The sequence below is a fragment of the Solanum dulcamara genome, chromosome 4, assembly GCF_947179165.1.
Source record: "Solanum dulcamara chromosome 4, daSolDulc1.2, whole genome shotgun sequence".
NCBI lineage: Eukaryota > Viridiplantae > Streptophyta > Magnoliopsida > Solanales > Solanaceae > Solanum > Solanum dulcamara.
The window spans coordinates 15,761,656-15,773,265 of NC_077240.1; the positions used below are offsets into that span (position 1 = coordinate 15,761,656).

The 11,610-nt window shown below is 36.2% G+C and overlaps 1 protein-coding gene and 2 pseudogenes across 4 annotated transcripts; all 3 read left to right on the forward strand.

Moving 5' to 3' along the window:
* The first annotated feature begins 1,011 nt into the window (after positions 1-1,011).
* On the forward strand, positions 1,012-4,919 carry LOC129886586 (uncharacterized). 4 transcript variants are annotated; one of them, XM_055961337.1, is made up of 6 exons: positions 1,012-1,494; positions 2,159-2,974; positions 3,141-3,407; positions 3,505-3,624; positions 3,719-3,930; positions 4,330-4,919. In XM_055961337.1, exons 1-5 carry the CDS (start codon positions 1,120-1,122, stop codon positions 3,890-3,892), a joined length of 1,752 nt encoding a protein of 583 aa, XP_055817312.1. In that variant the 5' UTR covers positions 1,012-1,119; the 3' UTR covers positions 3,893-3,930; positions 4,330-4,919. The 4 variants fall into 4 exon arrangements, with proteins under 4 accessions (XP_055817312.1, XP_055817313.1, XP_055817314.1 ...); XM_055961338.1 differs by having other exon boundaries at positions 4,448-4,919; XM_055961339.1 differs by having other exon boundaries at positions 4,458-4,919.
* A 93-nt stretch (positions 4,920-5,012) lies between these two features.
* On the forward strand, positions 5,013-5,800 carry LOC129886588 (putative ripening-related protein 1; annotated as a pseudogene).
* Positions 5,801-7,255: 1,455 nt separating this feature from the next.
* Positions 7,256-9,843, forward strand: LOC129884040 (putative ripening-related protein 5; annotated as a pseudogene).
* Positions 9,844-11,610: the final 1,767 nt, after the last annotated feature.

The window sequence follows — 11,610 nt, forward strand, 5'->3', positions numbered from 1 at the left end:
CCACAATTTCAAGGGATCTTTTAATATAAGATATTGTAATTTTAGCCCCTCGTCAAGATGGTGGCGGAGAAAAATCATAGCTTTTGCACGGTCTTGACTAGATGCCGTGTTATCATCTTTGATGGTGTCTGGCAGACCCATCGATTCAAGATGAATTTCGGCATCTAGTGCCCATGAGGAGTAATCTTTTCCAGAGATATCCAAAGCAACAAATTCAATTTTTGAAATATTTGCCATTTTATGAAAAGAAAATTAAATAAAATTCTTACCGCTTTTTGTTACCTTCAAAAATAAATAGCCGGAGCCTCGTGCTGATAACGTGTTATAAATATACTAACTTGACAATTAATAAAGAAAAGAGAGTAAGAGTAATTGAGAAAGAAGAAGAAACTGATCAAGAGAAAGAAATTTTTTTTCGTATGTATGTCTCTCAATTCTTACATTGAGAAGGCTATTATATAGCCATAAAATGAATGGAATAATAAGTGGGCAACTAGCCCACTTTAAGTGGGCCCCACTAACAATTTGACATCCATTTACATAACAATAATTAAGTTATTAATATTAAGGATTTTTTTTTGGTTTCCCGCCCAGTGTTTGATGTCTGCAGAAGCTTCGGATCATGCAATATAAATTCCATTCTGGAGATGGCGCTCCAAATAAAATATTTCTCAAAATACGAAAGAAGATATTTTTCTTTTATATATTAAAGTAATAAGCAAAAGTGAATACAATTGTAATTTATTTTAAGAACTCATTTAATTGGAGAATAAGTTATCTCGCGATTAATTATTCTAAAATTATTGTTTCATGTGTAATAAAAATATCACTATAAATTTCATGATAATTAATCTTAAAATAAAATATTCACAATTTTATTTCAATCAAATATAAAATAAAATAAAAAATGATTCTATTAGTTATTTGTTATTCGTCAGCAACCGACGATGCATCCCTAACTATTTTGGTTTATTTATATATATATATATATACTTACTGCTCCGTACAATGCTAACAAACAAATCTTGTATTGTCTCTCTTCTCTACCGGAACCTACCCACAAACGGCAAACCTTCCTCTGCTTGAAATCTTCTGTTTGATTTTAGGGGTTTGTTGAAAATGGTGGAGAAGTCGACTCCACCAAAGGGAATTGCAAGCAGTAAAGGAGCGAAAACCGATCCTTTGTCTGTTTATGAATTTACTGATGATGATTTATCACTAGAAATTAGTTCTGATTCTGTCGATTCGAAGTTGAATTCAACCCCTAAATCTGTGGGGAAAATCTCCACTGAAAGGAGGACTCGCTCTCAGACGACTCACAGTCGAGCAGGTGTGGGTACTGAATCTAATTCGAAGAAATCCCCTAGAGCGAAAGGTGAATTAGCTGGAAAACGGAAGGATGTTAATTCTTCTGCAAAAAATATTAGATCAAAAAAAAGAAAGGTGGATGATGGACAAAAGGAAGAAGAGCCTCCAAGCTCCTCCAATTTGAAGGTACTTTTTCAATTTTTTACACTAGTTAATGGTTTATTGTTTTGGATTGTTGTGTTTAATCTGTACTTACATGATCAAAAAGACCCCAAAAATCATATTTTTCATTTTGTTTGTGTTATAAAAGATAATAAAATGGTTGAACTTTTAAATCTCAAATGATAATCATATCTCATTAATTATAAATTAACAAGGCTAATACAATATTAAAAAGGTGGGGGTGTGGGAAAATGGCAGAATATAAAAAGTCCCCAACTTCATCTTAACAAGAGATTTTGACATTCCAGATTCCTCATTACAACTTATAAAACTTATAAAGATTATATTTCCTATAAAATATCGTTACTAAATTGCTTTTTAGTTGTTATTGAATAATAAATATATAGATGTTTGAGTAAAGACCGTTATAGAGAGGTAAATTATACAAAGAGTGTAACATTATAATAATGGATGCTGTTGTTATAGGTAAAAAAGCCTGTTATAGAAAGGTAAAATATAACATAAAAATCAGTTCTAAAGAAACTAGTATGTCCTGGTGAAATGCCCATATAAAGGGTCTCTCGTATAGAGAGGTTTGATTGTATATACAATGTGCACAATAATAAGTATATAGGCAGTACTTGATGAATGTTATAATTGCTAACATCAATATCTTTTGGGAATGCAGACTTGGGATTTCTACATCCCACCAAACAAACATTTCCACACGCGTGTAAGTTCGCACACAAATTGTGATGCTGTTACATTGTTGAAAAGCAAGTTGGATGATAGACAGCTCCAGATCTTCAGGGAAACCCCATTCGGGTACTTTCTAGATTTGCCTCATGTAGTTGTACAGAACCAGCTTATACATTCCCTATTGCTCAGGGAGGTGGTCCCAGAAAGAGAGGATGAACTGTGGTTTAAAGTTAACGGAACCAAGTTGCGTTTCGGTCTGTCAGAATTGGGGATTATTACTGGTTTGCGATGTTGTGGTGATGCTGATAAGGGTTATGAATCTAGTGGTACCAATAGGTTGATGGACATGTACTTTTCTGGACTTGAAAAGGTACCCAAGCAATCACTGATTGACTGCTTCCTCCAAAAGAGATGGAGGTCGGACGAGGATGCGGTCAAGATTGCTGTGTTGTATTTCATACACACATTCTTGTTCTCAACTGCTAATATTAACACATTCATCACAAAGGCTGATTTTTGTATTGTTGAGAGCGGGGATTATGAGACATTCCCTTGGGGTATACTTGTATTTAGAGCCCTGATGGAGTCCATGAACAATAGGTTGCGCGTGGGTCTAAAGATGTATAGGCTTGGGGGGTTACCTTTGGCTTTGCAGTGTTGGTTCTACGAGTGCTGCACTGACGTTGATGGTAAGTTGGCTCACCGGGTTGACAACAAAGTGCCTCGTATTCTTAATTGGAAAATTGAGAAGCAACCGACCTTGAATGAGTTATCTGGTGGGTTATTCAAGATCCGCAGGGACAAGGTGAATTGCTAAGTGAATATACATAATCTGTAATATACAATATAGATAATAATGTATACATGCAGTGTATGCAGCATGTAACATAAATGTATATTGTAAAAATCTTAAATATTATGGGGCTGTTTCTCATCTTTCATATCTACTCATTTGATTTGTTTTTGTGTAGTTGAAGTTTAAGAATGTTTCTCCCACGGAGTTTGAGCAACTTCACTTGGATTTACCTGAATCATCTGGAAATCTAAATGATAAGGAGGTGGCATCCAGAGATCTTCCTGAAGCTCATCCTAGTGATGATGACTTTAGCACTCCTCCTAAAAAAAGCAAAACTCAGCCCAAAACCAAATCGGATCCCCAAGTGAACAATTTGGAGAGAATTGCCGAGCTCAAACGACTTTCTGATGAACAGTCGGAGTTGAAGAGCAATATTCGAGAGGTATGGGCAGTTGCATTTATGTGTATATGTCTAGTTTAATATTTCAGTTTATCTAAACACTAACAGTTCATTTTATTATTTTTTTGGGTTTTGTTAGGTCTTTAAAGCAACTGAGTTGCTTAAGGAACAAATGATGGTGTCATTTGCAGACGTCTTTAAAGCAATCGAGTCGTTGTCGAAGAAACAATCAGAAAAGGATAATTCAGAAGTATTGCACGTAGAATTGATTCCCTTTTTGTTTTTACTGGAGTGCACTAATAATTTGTGCTGTTTCTGCATATTGTTGTAGCTTATTTTCCATTTTTCGACAGATTGATGGAAGAGATGGCCACCGTGACAGACATGGTGATGGCGATTCCGGTGGTTTTAACGCTAATGATGACCATGGTACTGATGGCCCAGATCGTGGCAAGGACTCCCTTGGTGACAAGGAGAATAGCGAGAAAGTCAATATTGGAGCGTTGAGTGGAATTACAAATGCATAAGGAAAATCTTTTTTTTCCCTGTCCTACATTTAATGAGGGTAAGATTTTCCTGCCTAATTTATTTGTTTAATAAAGAAAGTAGTAATCATCTAGTTGCTTTAAAATTTGTTGCTACTATTCGGGGTGGGCTCAGATTGTTTGGTTTGGGACTTCCATAATTGAGGTCTCAAGTTCGAAACCTCTTACCTGCAACAGCAGGGGGCGGAGGGGTTTCTGGGTCTCGTCTTACGGGGCTTGCCCAGCGGTTTACCTCTCCTGTGTGGTTTGTGAACTATTGCACAGGAGCGGGGTTTACCCTGTGCGCACCCAAATGGTAGCGGTTATGGTTCCCTTGTCATAAAAAATAAAAGAACACAAAATTATTTCCTGAACATGATTGTGGTTGCTCTCAGGTTAATCTACTCACTTTAGTTGTGATAACTTATATTCGGCTGTAGGAAAAAAATGATTTCTTGTAGCAGAACAATCCCGGTAGTACCTTGAATATGGCCATTTTTTCTAGTAAAGTTTGCCTTCACGACACTACAGAGCAGTTTGATGATGATTTGACTGAAGGTATAACTAGGTTCCCGAGGTTGCAGAATCTGTTGCAGAGGACAAAGCAAGACAGAGCAGCCAAATGCAAGCTGTTGTAGAGTTTGAGTCATTGTCCAATTTCAACTTTTCTTATACAGTTTAAGATGTATTTGGAATCGACAGGAAGAGATCTTCTTCCCTATTCAATCCACCAGTGGCAACTATTTCAACTGGATGGCGTAATAGACGTGTACTCGATGAGAGTGACAACCGTGGGGGGTAATGCAAACCTTGGTTGTTGATTGACATCCAAGACCAAATAATGTGGTTGCTGCCTCAAAAGCTGTCTGTTTCCTTTCGGCAAGTTTGTTATAACTTGGTCTAAGAACTTGCTTATGTAATTTTATAGTTCCATCCATTTCGATCACAAAAGCATTTTTCGCTGTGTATATGTAAACTTGATTGAATTCAGTTCTATGCAGTCATTATATTTTCATATTAACAATGAAAATGAGCCCATTGACACAATAGAAAAAAGGGCGTGACCTCGAAAGTAAAGAAATTATAATATAGTATGTCCACTCTAGTACAGCCAAATTACGAATATAAGTAATCCATTTGACTGCTAAACTCCATAGCTGAGTGCTTATGTAAGTAAACTTTCATGCATTGAGCAGAATATTGGCATTTTGTCTAACCAGAAACACTATATAAACCAGTTTGATCTATTCCGATCTCAACACAACCAACATTTCAAAACAACACCTAACAAGAAAAAAGGAACAAAAACCATGAAGAAGTCTACTGTAGGAACATCACTTTTAGTTTTGCTGGTTTTCGCCACTCTTACTTACTGCTTAGATGCAACACTACAGGCTTGCCAGCCGAGTGGCAAAATCAGAGGCATAAAATCACCTCCAGGACAATGTACAAGGCAAGATGTACACCACTTACACATGTTCACCTCCTGTGAACGGTAATACCAAGGCTGTTTTAACCTTAATTAGCTTCCAAGAAGGTGGAGATGGTGGTGGACCCTCCGAATGTGATAACCAATACCACTCTGATGACACTCCAGTTGTTGCTCTTTCAACCGGATGGTCCAGTGGAGGAGATAGGTGCCTTAACTATATCACCATAAGTGCTAATGGCAGAAGTGTGAAGGCTAAAGTAGTAAATGAGTGTGACTCTACCATGGGATGTGATGAGGAGCACGATTATCAGCCTCCATGCCCCAATAATATTGTTGAAGCCTCTAAAGCAGTGTTGAAAGCCTTGGGTATACCTGAAGATGACTGGGGCGATTATGAAATTACATGGTCTGATGCTTAGTGCATCATTATAGTATTGATGGTATCGTTTGCATATGATGATTGTCTTCATACTCAGATTATGTCATCTAATTTCTCATGTAATTTGTTGTTGTGAAATTACAGTATAATTAATGTAGTTCTGTTCATGTCGACTTTTGAAATGATGGTAATATGAAATTCATGCTAATGAAAGAAACAGGATTGGTTCTGTAGCTTACCGAAACCTACTACAGTTTGACCTTAAATGGTTAAACACAGAGTTGTTTTAACTTTTATAGTGATGCTCACTTCCCGGAAAAGAAAGAAAAAAACATTTGCTGATTTTAAACTTAATAAGGTGGAATTCATCAGTCCTTAATGCAGAATAGTATCATTTAACTCCAGGAGTTGATTTCAGGCAGGGTCCTATACAAATAATCAAGACAACGAGCCACGTATAGTACATTAGATATAACATTTTTTTGCCAGTTGAGTCGACCTTCATGAACTACAGAGCAGGTTTGATGATGATTTTAGAGAAGGTAACAAGCAGGTTCTTGAGGTTACACAATCTGTAGCAAGACAGAGCATCCAAAATCAATAAGTGAATCAGGCCTTACCTATTCAATCTACGCAATTTCAACTTGGTCTGATACATAGAGTTTAGAATTTGCTTTTGTATTCTCTCTGTGTATGTTTAGTAGCTAGAGTTATTTGTAGTCATTGATTTTGATATCAACAATGAAAATAAGCTCATTGAACAGTCTACTAAATCTTCATATGTTCATATTATATTAGCACCCTTAAAACCTCAACACTCCATTCAATCGTCATACGCCTGTGCAACCAACTAGTTCATTAATCTATTTGTGAGAGCAGTGGTCAGATGGAAAATCTTACAGCGTATCAAAAATGATTTCACTTATAAAGACTTGATGTTATGGAGGCTTGTTAAATATTCTTATCCAACAAGCAAATGGAGCAGTATGCATGGCATGGAGAATATTAGTTGATCCCTGTCACATTTAATTGATGTCACACAGGGATGGATGATCATAAAAGATATACAGATGCTAGAATACAGGTTTTCATGTTTAGTAACTTGATGAAACAATCTGTTGTTCTATTTTTATACCCAAAAAAATACAAATTTGTTTTCAGCAACAAGAGAGTCCAAGACAATAAACTAAACCATCAAGTTCTTGTCATTTCGGCTAGTAGTAGAATGCCTGTCTTTAATAGGAAAATGTGATTAGGATTAAGCCGTGGAGGTAAAGTTGAGACAGAAAAATCTAATTTACACATCTATATATAGAAAACATATGCTCTTACCATCAAGGAAAGTAAAACAATCATTTGACTGCTAAACTTCATAACATATATATATATATATATATATATATACTTAATAACAAGAAACTTTTCATGCCTTGAACATAAAATTGGGCATTTTGTGTGACCAAAACACTATATAAAAACCAGTTTGATCATCTGAGTCTCCACACAAACCAACATTTCAAAAATCACAAGAACAAGAACCATGAAGAACTCTATCATGGGAACATCTCTTCTAGTTTTGCTGGTTTTTTCCACTCTTACTTACTGCTTAGATGCAAGATTACAGGCTTGCCAGCCAAGTGGAAAAATCAGAGGCATAAAGCCACCTCCAGGACAATGTAACCCTGAAAATGACTCGGATTGTTGCAAACAAGGCAAGATGTACACCACTTACAAATGCTCACCTCCAGTGACTGGTAACACCAAGGCTGTTTTAACCCTGAATAGCTTCCAAAAAGGTGGAGATGGTGGTGGCCCATCGGAATGTGATAACCAATACCATTCTGATGACACTCCGGTTGTTGCTCTTTCAACCGGGTGGTATAGTGGAGGAGATAGGTGCCTTAACTTTATCACCATAAGTGCTAATGGCAGAAGCGTGAAGGCTAAAGTTGTAGATGAGTGTGACTCTACCATGGGATGTGATGGAGAGCATGATTATCAGCCTCCATGCCCGAACAACATTGTAGATGCCTCTAAAGCAGTGTGGAGAGCCTTAGGTATACCAGAAGATGATTGGGGCGATTATGACATTACATGGTCTGATGCTTAGTGCATCATGCATAGTATTGTACCGTTCCATATCATGTATAATATGTGGCATAGATACTAAGTACTAAATTCTCATGGTTGTTACTTGTGAAATTACACTATAATGAAATTCTGTTCATATCTACTTTTGGAATATAGTAATATCAAACTCATTCCAATGAAAGAAACATGATTTGTGAAATTTGAAACAGGACTTGATTCAATAGCTAACCTAAACCTACTACAATTTGACCAACATTTATCAATCAATAAACTAGGCCTCGATCTTGAATTAATTGAGGTCGGGTATACACACCTACACAGATTAGAAGCTTTAGTGGATGATGTTTACTATCACAATATTGCATCTATAATAGGGAAGCAAAAGCATAATCATGCAGCGAACATAAATGTGTTTGAGGTACAATAAATTCACAAATACTCAAGATAATATCTCAGGTAACAACCTTCGGAGAGTACATCATATACAACCTCTTTTTGCAGTTAAATTCAGCCTTAAATGACTCTACAGAGAAAGCTCGATGCTTATTTGAGAGAAGGTAATGAGTTTTGAGAGGATCCTGGTTAAATCATCAAAAATGTTGATGAAATTATTATAAAAAATTTGTATCATGTATTTGTGATCCAGCATCATTAAGGACCATGCTCAAGAGAAACATCGTCGTCTACTAAATATAATTTTTGTTTTGTTTTGTTTTGTATTGTCATCTTAATAGAGTTTCAAGCAACCAAATCTTCCATCCTAGTGATAGTTGTTTTGATGAGAATCCAACATTTGATAAGGTTATGTTTGCATGTCCTGCTTCATCTTCTTCTTCTTTTATTGAAACTTTCTCTCATTAAATAAACTAAGTCACCATCTGGTTGCTTTAGATTATAAGAATACTAATGGTGCTACTACTGTACAACAAAAATACAAAATTATTTTCAGCAACTAAAGAATCCAAGTCAATAACATACTCCATCAAGTCAAGTTCTTGCGTATTAGGTTGTTGTAGAATGCCTTTCTGTAACAGTAAGCAGAAAATTCTAAATTAGTTATCCGCTGATAGAAACCTTCAAGAAAAGTAAATAAGCTATAATCAAGTGTGTTCAAATTTACTCTAGCAAAATACTACTGAAAAGGATAAAGAAGCATTCCAATAGACAATTTAACTGCAAATTTTTTTAACTGTTTATAATTAATTATAAGAAACTTTTCATGCTTTGAGCAGAATCTTGGCATTTTGTCTGACCAAAGCACTATATAAACCAGTTAGATCATCCCAGTCTCCACACAACCAACATTTGAAAACAAAACCATAAAAGAAAACAGGAACAAAAACCATGACGAACTCTAGCTTGGGAAAATCACTTGTGGTGTTGCTGATTTTTGCTACTCTTACTTACTGCTTAGATGCAAGATTACAGGTTTGTCAGCCGAGTGGCAAAATCAGAGGCATAAAGCCACCTCCAGGACAATGTAACCCTGAAAATGACTCGGATTGTTGCAAACAAGGCAAGATGTACACCACTTACAAATGATCACCTCCGGTGACTGGTAACACCAAGGCTGTTTTAACCCTGAATAGCTTCCAAAAAGGTGGAGATGGTGGTGGACCATCGGAATGTGATAACCAATACCATTCTGATGACACTCTGGTTGTTGCTCTTTCAACTGGGTGGTATAGTGGAGGAGATAGGTGCCTTAACTATACCACCATAAGTGCTAATGGCAGAAGTGTGAAGGCTAAAGTAGTAGATGAGTGTGACTCTACCATGGGATGTGATGCCAAGCACGATTATCAGCCTCCATGCCCCAATAACATTGTTGATGCCTCTAAAGCAGTGTGGAGAGCCTTGGGTATTCCAGAAGGTGACTGGGGAGATTATGACATCACATGGTCTGATGCTTAGTGCATCATTATAATATTGATGGTTATCATTCGAATATGATGATGATGTGATTATGTGTAATGTATGGGCATGTGACATAGATACTAGTAAATTTGCATATATACTACTGTGAAATTACAGTTAATGAAAATCTGTTCATAATAGACCTTATAAGTGATAGTAATATGAAATTTCATGCATATGAAAGAGACATGGTTAATGAAATCCGAAACAAAAACTTGGTTCAGTGGCTAATCTAGACCTACTACAGTTTAACCAAAGATCAATCAGTCAACTAGGCCCCAATCTCAAGTTAGTAAAGACTGCATCAGCTAGACTATTTTTACTCGAACTCCTTATTTATTCGAGCTTGGAACTAGCTATTCGTTGTACATATTCAGAGTTGTGAATTGGCCTCAAATGATTAAAACCTGAGGTTTTTAACTTTTACAGTGATGCCACTTAATTTCTGGAAAAGAATTAAAAAAGCATTTTCTGATTTAAACTCAATAATGCAGAATTCAGAACTGCAGAACTTCATTTAGCTCTACAGGTGGTTACAGGGCCCTCTGCTTCTCACTTTAGTTAACTTATCTTCATCCGTTAGGAAACAATTCGATATCTTGAAGTCAAGACAACAAGTCAGGTTACATCCAATCCGACGTGTACTACCTCAGTCAAGCTAAGAGCAAATCAACAATCTGTTGTTCTATTACTAAACAGAAATACACAAATGCCGTGGATGAAAATTAGTTGAAGAGACAGAAAACACTAATAAAGATATCCACTATTAGAAAACAGATGCTGTGACCTTCAAGGAAAGTAAATATAAGTTACAATCAAATAGTCCAAATAACTATTTGACTGCTAAACTTCTTAACTTATGTATACTTAATTACAAGAAACTTTTCATGCCTTGAAGAGAATATTGCCATTTTGACTAACCAAAACACTATATAAACCAGTCTTATCACCACACAACCAACATTTCAAAAACAGAACCACAAGAACAACCAATTCCCCGAGACCTCTAGTTAAGAGTGGAGGGATGTCAAGTTGTCAACCATCCCAATTCAATCGAGTTTTGGGCTAAAATTATCCCTTATCAATAGTATGCTTCTATCATGGTGAATCTTCCAGAAATTACCCAATGGAGGCCGCGGCAGGCGTGGCAGTGGCAGTGGAAGAGGAAGCCAAACCAGTTGATCTCTTGATTTTCAAGTTCAATAACAGGAAAGCACGGTGTCCCAGCCTGCCCTGCAGGCCTATTTGTTAACTTCATCATATAAATGTGTCACTTTTGCAATATTTGATGTGTGAGTTATTTTAAGTCTGCATGCATGTTTCTCTATGAAGTCACTTATATAGTGTTGTCCAGTGTCCATCGATCGATCAACCGACCTTATGTATTTTAAATAAAAATTGTGACAATGTTGTTAAGAATGATCAAAAATTTGGTCGTCTGTTTCTTTCTTACTTGCGTTCTGAAAAAAAGTACAGTAAGTTCCAAAAGTGTTATTAAACTTTGTGCCGATTGACACTATATATGTCACACAAATTGGAATAAAGGGAATATTAACCTTCCGTTGGAATTTAGATTACATATGGACGCAGATCCCATGTTCAATTGTCCTAATTCTTGTTGAGAGTCTGCTAAAGAAAAGTTGATTTTTTTGAATTTCATTCTTTTGGACTGTTAAAAGAATGTAGAGGAATTCCATCTTTTAAATGGAGTGATGTGATGACAAACATGATTATCAACACTACATGTATGATGGATAATAGTTTCACTCCAAACAAGAATAAAGGGTAAAAAGACGCCCACAAAGTTAATTCAATATGTAAATAATTTTCGGGACAAGTTTAGGGTGCAAATGTATTATCCAAATATCTGATTATTAAAGTTCTGAACTTTCGTGCAAGATG